The 19,925-nt window shown below is 40.6% G+C and overlaps 1 protein-coding gene across 3 annotated transcripts; it reads right to left on the bottom strand.

The window, feature by feature from the left end:
- Positions 1 to 585: 585 nt before the first annotated feature.
- LOC121305009 (CAP-Gly domain-containing linker protein 3-like) lies at positions 586 to 17,105 on the bottom strand. 3 transcript variants are annotated; one of them, XM_041236483.1, is made up of 15 exons: positions 16,776 to 17,105; positions 15,171 to 15,320; positions 13,402 to 13,541; positions 11,263 to 11,356; positions 10,601 to 10,762; positions 9,514 to 9,632; positions 8,633 to 8,869; positions 7,426 to 7,479; positions 6,398 to 6,533; positions 5,840 to 5,989; positions 4,916 to 5,050; positions 3,671 to 3,794; positions 2,396 to 2,460; positions 1,739 to 1,811; positions 586 to 1,495 (listed from the first exon to the last, which is right to left on the bottom strand). In XM_041236483.1, exons 2-15 carry the CDS (start codon positions 15,295 to 15,297, stop codon positions 1,441 to 1,443), a joined length of 1,671 nt encoding a protein of 556 aa, XP_041092417.1. In that variant the 5' UTR covers positions 15,298 to 15,320; positions 16,776 to 17,105; the 3' UTR covers positions 586 to 1,440. The 3 variants fall into 3 exon arrangements, with proteins under 3 accessions (XP_041092417.1, XP_041092416.1, XP_041092418.1); XM_041236482.1 differs by having other exon boundaries at positions 15,171 to 15,307; positions 16,776 to 17,104; XM_041236484.1 differs by lacking the exon at positions 7,426 to 7,479 and having other exon boundaries at positions 15,171 to 15,307; positions 16,776 to 17,096.
- Positions 17,106 to 19,925: the final 2,820 nt, after the last annotated feature.

Genomic DNA, 19,925 nt, shown 5'->3' with positions numbered 1-19,925 from the left:
TTTTAACCCTTTGCAGTCCATTTATTCAGCGCTTGTCAGGCGCATCAGGTCCAATTTATGTTCACACGCGCTGTTTAAAATATATATATATATATATATATATATATATATATATATATATATATATATATATATACATACTTACTTTTTTTTTTTTTTTTTTTTTTTTTTTTTTAGAGTAAAACAGGTTTAAAAGGCATTGAATTACAAAAGAACACTCAGTACTGTATGTCCAGCCAAGCCCCACCCCTTGTTCTCTGTATTTTTCACATACCTATTTATAGACGTGCATACTGATAAATCCTCTCCTGATCACTCGTTTTATCACCAAAATCCTCAGTAATGCGATCCAAGTCATTATTTTATTACTATAACATCTCAAAAAGCTCTGCAAATGTCTGTGATATTTTTTGAGCGCTGGATGCAGAAGCAGCTATCTGCTTTGTTTATGTCTGCGTTATCAATACGGTGCATGGGGCTATCAGAAATGCCCTTTTTTTTTTTTTTTTGGTCTCACTCGGCCATTGAAAGGTTTTCTCTGCTTTTTCCAGAGAAAAAAATGACTAGAGACCTGTGCTTTACGTCTTTTTGTTAATGTCGGACCTGGTCCAACATAGAACCGCAAAGGGTTAAAGCCTCAGCGCTCTCAGAATCACGTCTAACCTGCAAGTGAAGCTGGTATACCAGAGTGTAACCATTAACCTGTCCCCCCTGCAACACTCTGCCCCCGGTGGATGTGAAGTACCACACGTTTTAGGTTATGTCGCACTGATGTGTTTCATGTAATTACTAGAGAGTGTTGTATGATTTACTTTAAAAAAAGACACCTATGTGTAAAGATTGAAACCAGAAAATTATTTTAAAATTCAATTTAAAAAGTGAACTAAATCCTGCTAAGGTTACAGAACTAAAATCGAAAACAAACTAAAATGTACACGGAACCATTTCAAAACGTTAACATGACCACGCTTGGTTATTTGTTTTAAGTGCTGGTAAGATGAAATGTTTACATTTAGAAAACAAACACAAAAAACAAAAACTACTGCAGGAGTTGATGTGGTCAAGTGACTTGTCACATTATTAATAGCTTTGAAGTGGATTCGCCCTAGACAGGTTCAAAATCAATAGGATACATTTTCTTAAATGTATTTTGTTACAGCAAAACAGAAAGGTACACAAAGGTACTGTAAGCACCCCTTTGTCTGGTCAGTACCTCTGGAGAAAAGAGTGTTGAGTGTAAGAGATGGAATGCAGGGAGTTAGTCTAAGTACAAGGCACTAGGATTTGCTATAGGACTGCGACCACTGGGATTCTACGGTAAGTAATAAATCACGGCTACAGTCTTGGTCAGTTCTCCCGAAAAGCAGAAATGAAAAGACGAGTACTGAAGAGGAAGAGCGAGGGAGAGTGGGAGAACAGTCGATCAGAGGCAGTCAGCGGTTAGGACTGCATCTCGGCTCGGACCATCCAAGGAAACCAACAGCAGAAGAGTAACCTGAGAGAAAAACCCAAAAATATAAAAACGACTGTGAAAAGGGCAGCTGAGTCATTAGGCAAGCAGTGATCACACAAACAATTAAAAAAAATAAAATAAAATTCTGCATTTTATTCACACTTTTCATTTTTGTACACTGCAGTTATACATCCTTTCAAACCTATATAAAAATCAAGCTCTTTGTCCATCTCTACATCAACGTGTAGAGCCCTGCCCCCCCCCACCCCCTCCTTCTCACTCTACCTGGAGAGCGAACTCTCAGAAGTGATATCCTTGGGGGTTCTCACTGTGGCAAAGTTACGCTTGGGCTGAGACACTGGAGGAAACAGGGAAGGAAAGAACAAATTTGGAAAGAATACAAGCTAAACTGGAAAGGAAGAAGAAAAATACAAAAAAACAAACAAATAAATGGAGATTAAATTCAAGCTTAGCTCCAGGGTAGTTTGATAAGCAGTGGGGCGCACAAGAACTGTGCTTTGTTTCCCATTAGATCTTTCTCCCATAAAAAGAAGACCTTGGAAGAAAGCATAACCGAATGGCTAAAAGTCACCAACATGATTGGCGAGTATTTAAAAGCTCACATTTAGTAGGGAGATCGGTCGTCTATGCCATTGGGATCAAGGCTAATTGCAAAATGACGATAAACTTTTCTAAGAGGAAAAACATTTACATCTGTTTTCAATAGCGATCGTGCAGAATTTACTGGGTTTGTTACATCAGTTACTGCCCGACTCCACCAGAACCTGATTTGCACTAATGGTTAGACTACCCAAGGTAAAATGAGTTAGAGTCTGAAAACCAGACTTTTTACTTATTATAACAGACATGTGTTACTAGTTGGGTGAGACTTGACTCATTTTACAGCTATAGCGCTAGTATGTTACTTACTGTCATACTTACTAGTTACTTGGTGGACTTTCTTAACTACGGTGTCATCACTTTGAGAGTCTTTAGGGCCGCTAAGTCTATGGAGAAAAAAAGGGTTCGAAGTCAATGTTCATTACCGTCATACACGTTATGCCGTAAAACATGCCAGTCAGTCAGTACATGGCATTTAACAGTTAAGTGAATTTTATTAAAAGCTATTTATACTGTATGAGAAAATTATAGTACAAACCTGATCAAACCCAAGCCCCTGACTGGGAACGAGTGAGTCTCAAGTAATGGTGACAATAAAAACAAAATCGGTGTGTGCAGAAACTAGGAAAAATCGGTACTCAATAAATCCGTTCATTAACCCTTTGCAGTCCATTTATTCAGCGCTCGTCAGGACCAATTTATTTTCACACGCGCTGCTTATTTTACATGCACGGTTTAAATTTCATTTTTTTAAAACAGGTTTTAAAAGGCACTGAATCGCAAAAGGACATCAGTACTGCATCTCCAGCCAAGCCCCACCCCTTGTTCTCTGTATTTTTCACATAAATCTTTATAGATGTACATACTGATAAATCCTCTCCTGATCACTCGTTTTATCACCAAACTTATCTCTGTAGTGGATGGGTCTATGTCTATGGGTCTAGATACTCCCTTTTTTTTGGTTTCATTCGACCATTGAAAGGTTTTCTCTGCTTTTTCCGGAGAAAAAAAACAACTAGAGACCTGTGTGCTAGTCATTATCTTTTTGATGATGTCGATCAAGAGAGGGAAAATTGTAATGTTGGATCTGGTCCGACATAGGACTGCAATGGGTTAACCGATAGGAACAGAATGAAGCCCGAAAAAAAAAAGGTGTATCTGCACCACAGAGATAACATGGACATAAACAAGGGAGACAGCTGCGTCCGATCAGGAAAGGATTTATCAGTATGCATCCCTATAAAGAGATATGTGAAAAATACAGCGAACAAGGAGTGGGGCTTAGCTGGAGATGCAGTACTGAGTGTACTTTTGCAATTCAGTAAACCTGTTTTACTCCAAAACAATTTTTTTAAACAGCGGGTGTAAAATAAAATTGGACCTGACACGCCTGACAAGTGCTGATAAATGGACCTTAAAAGACTTAAATGTGTTGATTTCAAAACACAAGAAAAGCAGTCCTTCCTTCACATTTACAACTGACAACCAATGACTGGCAAGGAATGGATTTATTTAATAGCCTGCCGACAAATGCTTCTTAAAAAGCAATTAAGAGAGCGAGCTTCTGCACACCCCAAATACAAACGCTGCGCTCACCTTTGCACTCGGGAGGGGGGCGCGAAGACCCCGTGCTTCGGCAGGCAGGTAAAGTACCGGACCCCAAATACTGAGCCATCGTGCTTCCCAGTGGGCACCTCCAACTCTACGCCAAACCAGTAACCTAGGAAACCAGACCAGTACAGAGTTAGCACAGATTACACTGTAGTTACACACACACGACTCCAAGGGGTAATGGCAAGCCACCTGGAAGCATTACTTGTAAAGGAGGGAAAAAAACAAAAAACAACCCACAAGGACTTTACTTAACACACCGTGCTAGATTCTCAAAGCTCCATTTACTTCAAATCGTCATCAACAGGTTCCATGCAGAACACAAAGATAACTGCAGCTATTTCCTGATCGAAAAATACCTTTCCAGCATGGTTCACTGTTTTTGTCAGACAGGATTAGAAGGAACGATTGTAGTTTTTATCTATGTCTCAAGTAAGGCTTCTGCAAAAGCCAAGCCAGTCAGAAATACAAGGGTTACAGTTATGTCTTTGTTTTACCGATCGCCTTACCGATTTTATTAGCAAAGGGAACAGAATTGCACACTTTATCCAAATAAATATATATTTTTAAAAATGTAATAAATAAAATCTATTTTTTTAACCTTTACTGACAAAGTGAGTCGAGCCACTGCCCTGTACCTCAGACTACAAAAATGCAATTGTATTACTGGTTGGAAAAAAACTCAGTCCTACAAGCTTAGCAGGAACCTAATTACAAACGTAGCTCAGATTGCTGGCACCATGAAGTCATGCATCTGAAAAAGATCAGATCTAAATAAATCTTTTTGAAGAGCTGGACAATAATGCTGCACAAAAATATTCGGATAAACTCTCCACATGAGGGCCGCTGGTGTCGATCGGGCTGATCTACCGTTCCACGTGAAACGAGTGTACAAACAGCCAATCGGGTTTATGATAATCTCTCTGCGGAGGAGAACAGTGATCCACACAAACCCCAGCAGCTGCTTCTTCACTCATTTCACTTGGAACAGTAAAAATCAGCCTGATCGACCTCACCTGTTGAGAGCTTGATCAGAATAATCACATTGCACAACTATACTGGTCAATCCCTCAAAATAGCCAAGGTAAAAACTACAATAAACTAAGGCAGGTAAACATGTTTCATCTCGCGCCCTCTTCTGTGTAAAAGTCTACAAAAGCGACTTCATACGCATGCGGTTTAACTTCCTTCCCTGTACAATAATGGAACACACTACGACTCAGCCCCTACCCGGAGCAAAGTCAGTCTTCCCATAGAACCGGACGATTCCTTGCTTCTGCCCGGCGACCAGAACTTTATCCCCCAGTTCGATCTTTAACCCTTCGCGATCTAGGCTGCCCACTGATAGAGATTTCTTCCTCAGAGCTGCAAAGAAAAAAGGAACCTTGGGAAATGGCCACATGTGCCACAGAATGTGCAAACCAAGAATTGTCATATTTTCCATGTGGAGATAGTTGTAAAAAGTTAAGTCTATAGCCCTAAATTCTGAACCGTTTAACTACTAAAAGTTGCATGAGCCGTTATCTAGATAGTGTGCAGTATTTTTGTTTCATATGTTGCTATGCGTTGTCTGTGCACTTTCTTTTTCTACTATTTACATTTTTTATGTAATGTAAAAGGCAAGCTTGTGGAAAGTTACTGATAAAGGCGCATGGGCAAGATATATGGAGGTTGTTGGCATCTTGTATTCTTTTGTTGTAATCTCTCATAGGAATGTATCTTCTAAAGCAGGGTGTGTGTGTGTGTGTGTCGAATGCATGAATGCGAATATGCTTAGAAGGACCGTACAGAAATCAAGCTCTACTGGAAGGAACTGTTGAAGGATGCTTTGACTACAAGGTTAGGTATAAAGTGGCTGGTTTATAAATCTTTTGTTAGAGCACAAAGATAAAGATTTGCACTCTTGTCTTTGATGTTTAATAAAGTATTAAAACGGACTAATCTGTGTATTGAGCAAATCATTCGGGTTAATCCACAAGATTCACACCAGCAAGCCAGTAACATAAGTGAATATATTTCTATTTGTTCTCCTCCTGCTGTGTTCCCATTGCTGGGAGCATGCATGCCCATTTGGGGAGTAACAGTGAAGCTGCAGTTTTCTCTATGAAGCTGCGGTGGAATGCAGGGTCGAATGAGATCAGTGGAGGATCTCACCCTTCTCTTTTTCTTTCTCTTTCTTCTCCTTTTTGGCCTTGCCGGTGACGCGGGAGAACACCATGCGGGGGGTCTTGGGGGTGGAGGTCACGGAAGACGGGGTCTGGTCTGTCACGACCTTGCTGATTTTAGACAGCGGGGCAAAGATCCCTGATAAGGGGCAAAGCAGCAGTCTTAACCACCAGTGAGATCATGCATACTAGTGACAGAACCAAACAGATTTCATGCATTTACAGCATTACTGGGAATACAAAAAATGTGTGCATATGTATTAGAACTCCTCAAGATGCACCATTTATATTCTTTATATACCTACCTGCATGAAAACCTCAGGGTGTGATCAGTGAAACAATTAGGCACTCATGTGTAAAAATGTCCCAAATTGTGCTTTAAATTAGGTTGTCCTATTAAATTAAATTAAACCATCACTAATTTTCCTATTTTGACCACTTTGCCAAGATTTGCAGTTACAGTGGTTCAATTTCATATGTGCAACAGATCACAATAACAGGAACGGAGTGTTCCAATTCAATTACACACAGCTGTGGGGGGGCTTACCGAGTTTGGGGGGGCAGATAAAGTAGCGCACCCCGCCCACGCTCCCATCGTTCTTGCCCTCTGGCTCGTCCAGCTCCACTCCCACCCACTGACCGCTGGCAAACTCTGTGGTCCCGCAGAAACGAAGTGTCCCTTTCTGAAACAGAGCACACAGTGAGGCAGGGGAGAAGGAACAGGAGGCGTGGCTTAAAAATAAAAGGTGTCCTGGCTTAGTTAGTTAATGGGAATCATTTTTACTCAGCTGGTTTAAAAAAGTATTAATATCGCAAGAAAGAAATCGAGAAAACAGAGAACCGAATGCGATCTTTATACAGCAAGGGTGGAAACAGGACTCCTGTTGCATAGCAGTGTCACACATTCCAGGTTTTACTACAAGCTTGATCAGCCACAGTGTGAGTAGGGAACAAGCTCAGGTGTGTCTTATTAGACTCATAGCGAAACCAGGAATGGATCAGACTGCTGTGTAACCAATCCTTGCAAACTTCTTTAACTCAGTGTAGTGGCAGACGTGAGGTTTTCAAATTAACGTTTCCTATATAACGGGTTTCTGGTAGAACAGCTCAAGTAAGACCCAGATAACAAACAGACAAAGCAAAATCAAAGGCAGCCAAAAGTTGGCCCTTCCGCTCCTGGTCTTTGTTCCAACCCGGTTTTAAATGGTTTAACTAAATAAACCTCCATCCAGACCCTGAAGTAGATCACTGTCTCATTTTACTTGTTAAACCTGGAGTGGAATGGCCCTCCAGGACCGGGATTGGACACCTCTGATCTTAATAGCCACCCACCCCATCCCAAAAAAAAAAAAAAAAAAAAAAAAAAAAAAAAAAATACACACACAACACTTCTGGATTTCTGAAATGTAGTGAAAATTAGAATGTTATTTCATTAGTTACTCAAGTTCAAAGTTAAAAAAAGAAACAGAAATAAAAATATAGCTCAAACAGTCAGGTCCAAACTCATAAAAAGGATCATCTCTGCAGTGGAAATGCAACACAAGAATGAGAAAGGACAGCGAGTGTATCACCCACCTGTTTTACATGTGGCACCAAAGTAGTGACATCACTGCACGGTTTTGGTGGAGGCTACAAAGTTTGGACAAGTGTGGAAACAACGTTTTTTTGTATTTATATTTGTTTCTCAAACATATCCTAATTACACATCATACGCTGCAAGCATCTACTGTGTTATTACAGTACATCTGCATTCAGTTGTTAGTGCTGACAGTTCTTTACAATCTGTTGTACTTTATAGGGGCAGAGAAACACATACGCAGTCTGTAGAATGTATGCAACCCCACTGTTTAATGCCCATTTGTTTGAATTTAGCTGCAGTTTCAAAGCAGACTAGTTGCAAGTTTCACTTCAAACATTTTAGTCATTTTGAGATCTTTAGATAGCTGTTTTTAACCCTTTGCGGTCCTATGTCGGACCAGGTCCGACATTACAATTTGCCCTTTCCAGTCCGATGTCGGACCCTGTCCAACATTATCAAAAAGAAGTAAAGCACAGGTCTCTAGTCGTTTTTTCTCCGGAAAAAGCAGAGAAAAACTTTCAGTGGCCGAGTGAGACCGATAGGAGCCGAATGAAGCCGAAAAAAAAGGGCGTATCTCATAGTCCCATGCACTACAGAGATAACACGGACATGAACAAAGGAAATCACTGCTTCTGCATCCAGAGCATTTGCAGAGCTTTTTGAGAAGTTATAGTAATAAAAATGACTTGGATCACATTGTTGAGGATTTTGGTGATAAAATGAGTGATCAGGAGAGGATTTATCAGTGCGCACGTCTATAAAGAGGTATGTGAAAAATACAGCGAACAAGGGGTGGGGCTTGGCTGGAGATGCAGTACTGATGTCCTTTTGCAAATTCAGTGCCTTTAAACCTGTTCTACTCTGAAAAAAAAAAAAAATTAAAAAGCATGTGTAAAATAAGCAGCGCGTGAGAAAATAAATTGAACCTGACGCGCCTGACAAGTGTTGAGTAAATGGACTGCAAAGAGTTAAAAATTCTAGACTTGTATTCAAAATTAAAATGTGTTTTTTTTTTGTTTTAGTTCATTTGTTTTGATTAATTGAAAACACAAGATTCCTTTTACATTTCAAATAAGTCATGTTGTGTAATTAATTACGTGGCATGTGATTGACCTCTTTAGTTCCATAACTCTATGAACAAAGATTTGCAAAGCTGATACATGTAGGGAAGGAAATAAGACTCCTATTGCATAGCACTTTCACCTTGAGGTCATCCAGCAGCACCCGGTCTCCCAGCTTCAGCCCCAGCGAGGTCAGCATGAGGTTCCCCGGGATGTTGTCGTAGTTGGGCAGGGTGGCCTTGGGCAGGTTGCAACTCAGAGGCACAGCGTCCAGCAGCAGCTGCTTCAGCTCCTTGGCCACCATGGCGGCCTCTGCCTTGTCCAGGGTCATGTCCATGGGGTCCGGAACCACATCCGAAGGGCCCTGACCCTTGCTGTTCTGTAGGGAGAACAGGGGGAAGGGGGTCAGCTCACACATCCCGGACTGGACAAGGCTGCAAACTCACCGACTGTTACTGGGATCATCAATATTCTTATTGTCATGAGCAGCACTGCCTTTATTATTATTATTATTTATTCGGCAGACTCCTTTATCCAAGGCGACTTACAGGTGTTACAGGGCAGTACAGGGTTACAATACACGATTCATAATTAAATACTGTACAGTTTACAGTAAGTACAAATAATAATATTACTAAAATACAGTATGAAATATTTTATTTTTACACTGTATTCTATATTTGAATTTGATCTTATTTTCTACTGATTTTATTGTACTTTAAAACCTCTCAACTGTAATGTGATATTTTGTAATAACCGAGTCATCCTGTAGAAGGGCGTCTGCTAAGAAAATAATAATAATAATAATAATAATAATAATAATAATAATAATAATAATAATAATAATAATAATGATAATAATAATAAAACTAGGATGCAACAAGTTAGGATTACAACAAGTTATATCTACAATGACATATTAGCAGTGCAATAGTGCAAGGGTAGTGCTGAAGTCCCATTGGTTCACTGCATGGTTTTGGGGGAGGCTAATGGACAGACGTGAGGACCCCGGCAGGCACTCACCCGGACAGTGGGGTTGGCTCCGTGTTCCAGCAGACACTTCACAGCTCCCAGGCACAGGTTTGAAGCAGCGATGTGCAGGGCAGTCCCGTGGTGGAAATCGCTGCATGTGGAGTTCAGCACTGCACACAACACAGAACAGTGTGAGCAAAGAAACCAGAAGCTGTGCACTACGCTACAAAAAACACTTGCTTTACACTTACACGTCAGGGATGGGAATAAGACTCCTGTTGCATGGCACTTTTACCCATTTAACCCTTTGCAGTCCATTTACTCAGCGCTTGTCAGGCGCGTCAGGTCCAATTTATTTTCACACGCGATGTTTATTTTCCACACGCACTGTTTAAAATATTTTTCTCCCCCCAGAGTAAAACAGGTTTAAAAGGCACTGAATCGCAAAAGGACACTCAGTACTGCATCTCCAGCCAAGCCCCACTCCGCGTTCGCTGTATTTTTCACATATCTCTTTATAGATGCGCATACTTATAAATCCTTTCCTGATCACTCGTTTTATCACCAAACTCCTCAATAATGTGATCCAAATCATTATTTTATTACTGTAACATCTCAAAAAGCTCTGCAGATGTCAGTGATATTCTTTGAGTGCTGGATGCAGAAGAGGCTCTCTCCTTTGTTTGTGTCCGTGTTACCTCTTGGCTTTTTCCGGAGAAAAACGACTAGAGACCTGTGCTTTACGTCTTTTTGATGAGGGTCCGACATCGGACTGGAAAGGAAAAATTGTAATGTTGGACCTGGTCCGATATAGGACCGCAAAGGGTTAATAAGAGCTTGATTAGCCACACCGTATAGGCAACAAGCTTATGTGTGTGTATAATATATCTATATATTATAAATACACACACACACATTTTATTTATGTATATATATATATAAAGCCTATAACTTATTTACAGAAGTTTTTAGCTTATGAGTTACTTTTCTACTGCGTTGAGTACTCCTAATGATTGATGAGTATTCTCCTTAGATATTGAGCTGTTTGCTGTTTTTGAATTCTCTGTGTCTATATATATGTATGTATATATTAGTGCAGTGTATTTTGTGTATTGTTAAATGCCTTGTTTCATGTTACCTCTTGGCTTTGACCCTTTCAGTAAGATCCTGATGAGCTCAGGTACGTCGAAGTAAGCCGCGTAGTGCAGCGCGTTCATGTTCGTCCAGCGGCTCCGTAGACCGGCGTCGGCACCCAGGGCAATCAGCCGATTGGTCAGCCTCAACGCCGCGGCCGGGTCACCTGTGGAAACCAGCAGGTCGGTAGCACAATAGGGCGACAGCACACAGTGATCAGAGACACTGCCAACGCACCTTCAATTAAATGACACCACAGCTTGCTTACTTAGCCATTGATGGATATTTGTGATTTGCTTAGTGTCGACTAGCTGAAATCCATCATTTATTGACGTTACTCTATGAAAAAACAACATTAATAATAATAACATTCAAATAAATACAAATATATACCTGGATTTACTTGTTTAATTAGCAAATGGATTAAATAAGGTAAGATTAGTTTTATTTAGAGGGGTATGATAATCTGATATCACTCAACAATTTAGCAGTGATTCAGTTCTGTACACAGTTGCGTGCAAATGCATTAGAACATCCCATTGCTTCTGTAGTTTTGATTTGTTGTGCATATGAAATCAAAACCACTGCAACCTGAATACCTTGGAAAATTGTCAAAACAGGCAAAATTAACATGTGAAAGTGTCACACCACGAGTTTGCTACCTACCGACACCATGAGCACCTGCTTTGCAGGCGTAGTGCAGCAGAGTCATGTCTGTGAGTCCGTCTCGATCGTTCACGTGGCAGCCTCTCTTTAAAATCTAGGGGAAACAACAAAGAAACGCAACTCAGGCACAACCAGTTCTAGCTGGCTGCAGAAAATAAATAAATAAATAAATGTCGTAGATTTTAACCTACACTGTCCTTCACTGTTTTCTGTCTGGGGAAACTCTGACAAGTAACCAAGCAACACAAACAAGGTCCTATTGGAAGTGACTCTGCAGCAACAGTTGTTGATGAAGCATAGTTCACTCCCTAGTCTCTGTGAGTCGCTTTGGATAAAACGTCTGCAAAATGACTAAATAATAATAATAATAATAATAATAATAATAATAATAATAATAATAAGATAACCCAACCTCTTTAAACTCCCCTGTTGCATTCCTAACACAAGCAACCTTAAATCTAATCTCCACATCTGAATAACTTCAGAAACCTGCAGGGTACGTTCATTCAGTGGATCGGATACCACGAGCCAATCCGGGCTAATGGAAAAGGCTTATTCTCGGAGCAATCAATCCTGCTCCCCAGACTCTGAGGAATAACAGCCGACATCAGGGGGGAATTTACTGCCTGCGAAATCAATAAAGCACTCTGGCACAAGAGGGGTGAGAAGGGCCAGCCCACACACACACACACACAGACACACACACACAGACACACACACACACCACTGCACTCTGATCAGCAGCCACAGTGCTTTTCAGCTTAACCGCCTGTTTTTATTTGTTTATTTTTTATCACTGCTTTTAAAAAGAAGCAGCAAGGTTCAATACAATGCGTACAATAGCGTCCTTCACATACAGAGCTTTACTTAAACACATGATCTACCCTAAGGGTCACTAACCGGAATGAGAAAGCTCAGAGGGAAATAGAAGTTTCCAGCAAATTTCATAATACAGCTGTGCTTTTGAAAATCACTTTAAAAGCAGAGTCCCAATTAAAAAAAAATCAAATAAATGAACAGAACTGAATTATGAGCAACAGCATGAAGAGTGCAATTACTGTAAACAAAATAATAATAATAAACTTAAATATCATTTGACAGTGTTATGGATTTAGAATTATTTGACCAACCCTTCTTTGGAGGCCCATCAGTTGAAGCAAAAGCCGGGGCTGTTATTTTGCTGTCCCGTCCACCCCCTGACCCGCAGCTGGGAAACCACAGCTTTATTACTACTTCTCCTAATCATGCACAGGAGCCTATGTGGACCCACTGCGCTCTATAGAGACTAATTTATTATGACTTTATACAGCCAGCTTTTATATCATGACCTGACTGCTCATAAAACACTCCGATATTAATCGTGAGGCAAGGACAGAGAAAGAGAGAGGGGGAGAGAATGAGAGACGCATTGATTTTCTGCTTCGAGTGCAGTGTTTAGGGTTTTCCTTTCAGACTGGTTTACAAGAAGTGAGATGCTATAAATTTAAACCCTCTTGGCTGGCTGTTTTTTTTAAAATCTCATTTAGTTTGGATTGCTCTAGCTTGTCAAAGCTTTGGTTTTTAGGCCTCATCAGTACTGCTAAGAAAGGATAATACATCACAAGGGTGATAGGAGGGTTTACAGGACAGATTAACTCAATCATTTAAATATCCTCATTTGAGGATATTTAAACAACGATCTACGTATTTAATTATCAAAAACAGCAACTACAAAATTTAACACACGTTAGAATTAACATTTTCTTAAAATCCCTGATCAGGTTTTGATTGTTTTTGAAACTGTAGCAATAATAAACCAATTTCCAATCCCAGTGGTGTCCACAAAGGTTTTTATCTTGGACTATATTAGGGGCCTGATGATGTGGGTTTGTAAAAATGCTTTAGCAATAACAGGGCAATGTAGAAATTGCACTGTTATTGTGGCACATCAGGAAGACAAACATTTTACTTATGCAGCAGTTAAAAGGGTTGTCTTTATAAATTTGTACAGAACCGAAAAAGCCTTCAGAAAAAAAAAAATGAAAAGGGCAAGACCTAACGGTCTAAGAAAATGGATTAAGACTTAAAAAATGGGACTTTGCGACCTCCATTTCCCAGCAGGGAAAGGTAACTGGTGTCAGGAACCCACTTCTTACTCACCTCGTTTCCGATGACGTCGATTTTGTGCTGCACCTGCGGCACCCACTGTCTGATGATAGCGAAGAGCTCGGGGACGGTGGTCTGTGGGTCAAGCAGGATTTCCTGGCAAGCAGGGTCGTTGGGATCGAAAAAGGTGAAGGCTACAGTACAGGGAGAAACATGAGACACACTTCAAAACAAATCGATCCGCCATTCCCAGTTAAAACAGAGCAACCAGATGATGGTCACCTCAAGCACATGCCTTTACCATCGTCTTACATTTTCATGACGTTTGCTATCATTCGATGCTTCTTGCAACGACTCAATAATTAAGTTTCACAATTCTGACAAATCTGTAACAGCGATTGGTTCATTTCTTGTACCCAATTTTATTATCCAACAGCTGTTGCACGTTTGTTAGTACTTTTGATAAGGTGTCACAATTACAGCTTAATCCAAGGGACAGCGCCACCCTGTGGCTAAGCAATGTAACTGCTCTTGAACCTCAATCAATCTTTACAAAGCAGTTAAACTGTAGTCAGCTACACGCGTTTACTAATTGTCTATTGCTGCCCTCTCTGTAGTTTTGACTACTGAGGAAAGCACGCTGCTCGCACAGGGTTTGAAGATATATTGAAGTCAAGGGAGGCACAGTCTACTGCACTGTGATGCAGCCTCTATTCTTGGAAGCAGTGCCTTCACAGCACAAAGACCGTTAATCCTGACGTGTTCCCCTACTGGGCTATTGACTGGATCAAGATTAATGCGTGCCTTCACCGCTCCTCACACTTCACTGATCGGGAGCACTTGTAATAAGCAGGACTGCTAACACCAGCGCTGAGGATTAGTACACACCATGCACGTCACCAGGGCAGGGTTTAGGAACTCTTATTTATGTATCTAGATTCACGGTTTGTACATTTAAAAATACACATTATAACAAATATCGTTTTTTAAACAGTGGCATTATTTGTGAGAGAAGTTTTCTCAATGCTTATATTAAAACAGAAGGGTCGGTAAGGCTTTTGTGAAGAGCTTATTTTTATTTTTTTTGCTTCTTGCTTTTGAATAATGCATTCTGTCCAATATTTCATTACTGGTTGTTGATTGCATCCAGTTTTATTGAAGGGCGGTCTGGGGTGACTCGTTTAAAAACACAGAATCTAGTTTTGTTTTATTTTATTCGTTTAACGTTCCCAGTGTTAGAACATAAGAAACTTTTGCGAACGAGAAAAGACCATTCGTGCTTTACAGCTCTTGCCAAAACTTTTGCATCACCCTGTAGAATTAACTCATTTTTCTTCAGAAAAAAATCGACAAACTTGCTGAACAACATTACGTTTACATACTGAATTGCACCCTACTTTGGAGTTTTTCACATACTTAAAACTGACAAATACTACTATAATGGCTTCCAGTAAACTTTTGCAATATCATTTTGCAGTTTCTTTGATTACATGATGTTAAATAAAAGATCTAAATTATGTTCATATAGTTTTTTGTTTTTATTATGTCTCAATCCTAAAATTCTAGGGAGATGCGAAACTTTTGGCCAGAGCTGTTGACAATCGGTTTGTCCATAAAAAGTAAACTGGGCATTTGAAAATGACTTGAATTCCTCCATAGCAGGTGAAAACAGCTTGTTTTTGAGAACTAGTGAATAGCAGACAGAAAAAAGAAGGGTGCGAGTAAAGAACTACACACTAGGGGGAAAGTTACAACTATAGTTAAAATACAATCATGAGAGCTTTCAGACAATTATCTGAACTTCCTCTCTCATCCAGTCATACCGTAGTCCTTGGGAAGCGGTGCCGGAGCAGAGTGGTGCACCATGGGCCTCTTCCTCATCTCCAGAACCGGGCTCTGAAATCCTGAGGCTGGCTGGGCCTCAACTTCTACTGCGTCCTCTTTCGTCATCTTTACAGGGCTACAGAAAGAGACTAACAAAAATCAGAAGCTTCTAGAACCACAGAAATCACTGCATCCACAGGGGTCTCAGCAATAGGTCTGTAACGCTACACTAATGTTGCAATACGATGCACACCGTGATATGCAGATTGCAATACGATATGTATGTGATAATACATCGTTGTCACAATATACAGGTGACGATAAAACATGTATCATGAAGTGCGTATCGCGGTACATGTGTCCTGTTAGGCTACGAGCATGATGATCAAAAGATCCTTTAATGATGGACTTTTTTGCTAAATTACAAAAGTTAAACGTGTCAGAAGAGTTCCAAGATAGATAGATCGATAAATGAGAGATTCATGCTAAACATGGTCCAATAAAAAAAAAAAAAAAAAAAAAAAAAAATGTAAAAAGGCATTTTGGCCATCATTACAGACCGAAACACGGCAGTTTATATATACGACAATATGTTAAGTGTTGAGAGGGCACGAGTTTAACACATAAATTAATATATTCATAACCCAGGTACGATATACAGTACCATTAAAATGCTAGGGCAAGTTAGCTGAGCATCTTAAAATGGCCACAAGTCGCTGTGCAACGGCAGACAGTAGATTTTACAGCAGGCTGAAGAATGCCATTTAATTCTTCAGCACTCCGCCAGGCCCCCCCCTACCCCACCACCGCAGCCTTCCCTTTCCTCCTCCAAAATTCTAAGCACCTGACGCCTTTTTGATTTCACGTCACCACACCTATCTATTGAACACGTTTCTCCCAGCATCACGAATCATGACAACAACATTGTTTCAGAACTAATCCCTTTGATTAAAATAAAACAGTTTAATACATTAGGGAATATATTATATAAAAATAACAACAACAATTGACTAACATTTCATTCACAGCCGTTACATGCACGAAGCGCATGAATAAGCTATTGTCAAAAATCATATATACAGATAGATAGACAGACAGATAGATAGACAGACAGACTCAATAGCAACATTTGTTTTATAAAATGCATTGTTTAATACAGAATCGAACCTGATCGGTGCTTTTGGAAAAGGTTGAAAATAAATAAATTAATAAATACGCACAACGGGCGAACACATTATCCTCCTCTACGAATTAGACCTGAATCACAACAACAGATCCAGCGGTTCCAGCGATAGAATATATACAATTAAATAATTACTGTTTAAACAAAAGCGATTGCTGTTATTATTATTATTATTACGTATAATAATAAAGTAATTTTCATAAAAGTAAAAACAAAGTTTCGCGTGATGCGCATATATATATATAATATATATATATATATATATATATATATATATATATATATATATACACACACACACACACACACACACACACACACAAAACACTATTTAAAAAAAAAAATACAACAACAATGCCTTTATTAACGGATGCAAGTCATATAATAAGGCTTTAGCGCTGAGATGAAAACACAAGCATACCCCAGAAGCGAGTTCTTGCTGTTTTTCTCTTCGTTAGCCTCCGCGTAGCAAGGAGTGTGCTGGTGTGCCCGTCCTCTATGGATGGAGCACGGCTGCTTGTCGACTCTGCCTCCGCCTGCGTCACTCTGACTCAGAGGGAACAACGCTACCCACCATTCCCCGCTCGCCCCTGCACATTCTAGAAATTATCAAGGCGGTCAATCCGCTCCCATTCACAGTGAGGCAGCCGCACCAATAAATATTCAGGCTTCAGAAACCCGTCATGCAAAACCAGCAACCTTGCTTCTGGTGTATTTGGCCAAACAATTTTTTTTAATAAATTACATCTATTGTAGATACAGGCACAGCATTATATAAAATAATACAAATTCACCTATCAAACATAAGAAATAACAATAATAAAAAAGGGTATGATCCATCAGTTCAACACAAAAAAGTCGCTGGATTGAAGTTCAATGGTGCCAGATAACGTGGGTGTCACATGACATAAAAGTACAGTAGATGTAATTCTGAATAATAAGGAGCTTCACATTCTGCCTGGACATGTGTCAGACCCCCCCCCCCCCCCCCCCCCCCCCCCACTACTGTCCTGGTTTTACAATCTGATCATGTACTTGTTTTATTGTGAAGAATACAGAAAAGTTTGTTACATTTTTCAACATGTGGTGCCTTTTTTTTTTTTGTGAATGTGTTTCTGGTATTTGATTACTCACTAAAATGATTGAATTCAGGTTTCTGTCCCCCCTGCAGTGTTCTGTAAAGGTTCAGCAGCGCCAAGGGGGGGATTTGCCATGGCACCGGCACCTCCTTTGTAGCAGAGTACCAGCATTCTTGAAACTCAAAATGTTCTAAATCTTACTGGACTAAAGGCTACCAACTATAATGCACACAGTAATACAGTGCATCCTTGTGATAACTTGCTTATCAAAGAATACACAGCAATCGTTTTTAATGAAAACAAAACACAGCTGATTATACATCACAAAGGAATCACGTCTTCCTGTTGAAAGCGCATATTGAGGATGTTAGTAAAGGATTGCAAAAATGCAGCCGACAACTGCTGTGCGCGCACATCACCTGTAATTCACCACAGGCACGAGCAGAAGAAGAACCAGCCGTGCCCCTGTGGGCCGATCTCATTTTACGCATGCTCATTGTGCCAGGCGATACAGGATTCTGAGGGGATATGTCTTGTAGCAAGCAGACAACTCAGGGTTAAGCAAAAAAAATGTGACACAACTTGGCTCTTTTGTTAAGGTGGGCCAGATTTTGTTTTCCTTATAGGGTTTAACAACCCCCCCCGCCTCCTCTTCCTCTTCCTCCTCAACAAATTATGCGATGCCACAAAAAGTTCAATGCTGCTTTTCCTGAGAGACAACCAGCAACAGTTACAACTTTAAACACATTATGGAAACGCCTGGAATTGGAAACTCACAAATGAGTCAAACCAGCCCTTGCCCCGGCTCTACAGCATGATAACGGCCATCGCTCCTGATACGCTGTCCCCCATTGATGACATCATGACAGTGACACTGGATGGGATTTACAACCTGTGCCAGAACCATCTGGTAAGTCCTCCTGTACTGCTTCAGGAAAACAAAAGTTGTCCAAGATATACAAGGTATACCTTCCACACCTATTCGCAGGTACAGAGAGGAACAGGACGCTCCAGCCGCCAACAGTGGCAATGTAAGCAAGATTGTAAAACATGCCAAAATTAAGTTCTTGTCAGAGGTACAAAATGAATATACTGAGAGACATTAAAAAACACAACTAATGATATTGGAACCAGTACCATGTGTTGTGTTTTTAAAGCCTCTCAGTATATTACTACATGCCTTTAAAATAATACAAATAACCTTCCTTAAAGCTTCTGTGAGTATATATAAAAAACAAAACTGTCCAGAACCAGTGTTGTCCTATTGGTGAATACAGCCCCAAAAACGGTCTTGTTCCCCACTCTGTGCTGCAGGCAGTGCAGGAACTGGGAGGAGCAGAGAGCCAGCTCTGTTGGGGCCTCTGAGAAATCATCCTTCCTGCCGATCATCCACCGTCAGAGCCTCATTAGTTTCTCCTCCAAGGAGTACATATCGAATGAACAGGCCTACAGAAAGTACAGTAAGTGTAATAACACACAGCAGCACAGTGCAGTAGGCCTGTCAGTCCCATACAGTGTCGACAGCGACTCATCTCATACTATACCTCAGCGCAAATTCCATGCATTTGAACAAAACATGATGCAATATCACAACAACAACATGACCTGAAAACTAGGAACATAACTGGTGGATGTGACTGGGGTAAAACGGGACTGAGCTGTGGTCGATCCCCGATTGCTGGTGGCGTTGCACAAAATGGGACGAGACCGGTGGAAAGGCAAATGTCGAACCGTCTGTGAATTCCAGAAAGATACCCCAGCCAGAGTTACAATGTACGCCGATTGGGTACAGCGGCGACCGGGGCCGAGGCTAAGGGCGGGGTCGAACAGTATTTAAAGCACGGTACAAGCTGAGGTTGGTTGCTCAGTCCTGGGAACAGCGAAAGGAGACGGTTTTAATGTGTGAAAGGTGTGTTGTATTTCAGAGCCTGGAGACGGTGTTTCAGCTTGTTACCGGGAAGAACGACCGGGACCTCGCCGCTAAAATCCTGCCCCGGACCGGGAGCCCCCTAGAGGTCAGCGCGGGAGCGCCAGTGAAAGCTTTTTTTTTTTTTTTTTTAATTTTTTTACTGTTTGCGGGACTTTGTTAGTTTTACCTTTATTTTCACCTCCTCCTTTATCATTGTTGATATTGGTGGGGGAATTTATTTTGACTTTTTTTATTTCATTACTTCTGTTTTTACTTTCTTTTTGATTAGAATAGTGGTCGGTGGCCATCAACGGTCAGACAAATAAAAACCCTGCTGCGGGGAAAACTATTCAAGCCTCCTGTGTACTTTTTGCCGGTCCCATCATCACCATCATTTGACTCTGCCCACTAACCTCCTACAGTGGGTTAATAATGATATGTTTTGGTTACATTTTTGCAAATAATTTAACAAAATACATACATACTCGCCCCTTCCTATGAAAACAGCTTGGCTTTTTTGTTAAGGTAGGCCGAACTTTGTTTTCCTGATAAGGTATAACCCTCCCCACCCCCTTCCCCCCTC

Source organism: Polyodon spathula, chromosome 40 (genome assembly GCF_017654505.1).
Source record: "Polyodon spathula isolate WHYD16114869_AA chromosome 40, ASM1765450v1, whole genome shotgun sequence".
Taxonomy (NCBI): Eukaryota; Metazoa; Chordata; class Actinopteri; order Acipenseriformes; family Polyodontidae; genus Polyodon; species Polyodon spathula.
This window is presented reverse-complemented; position numbering and strand designations above follow the sequence as displayed.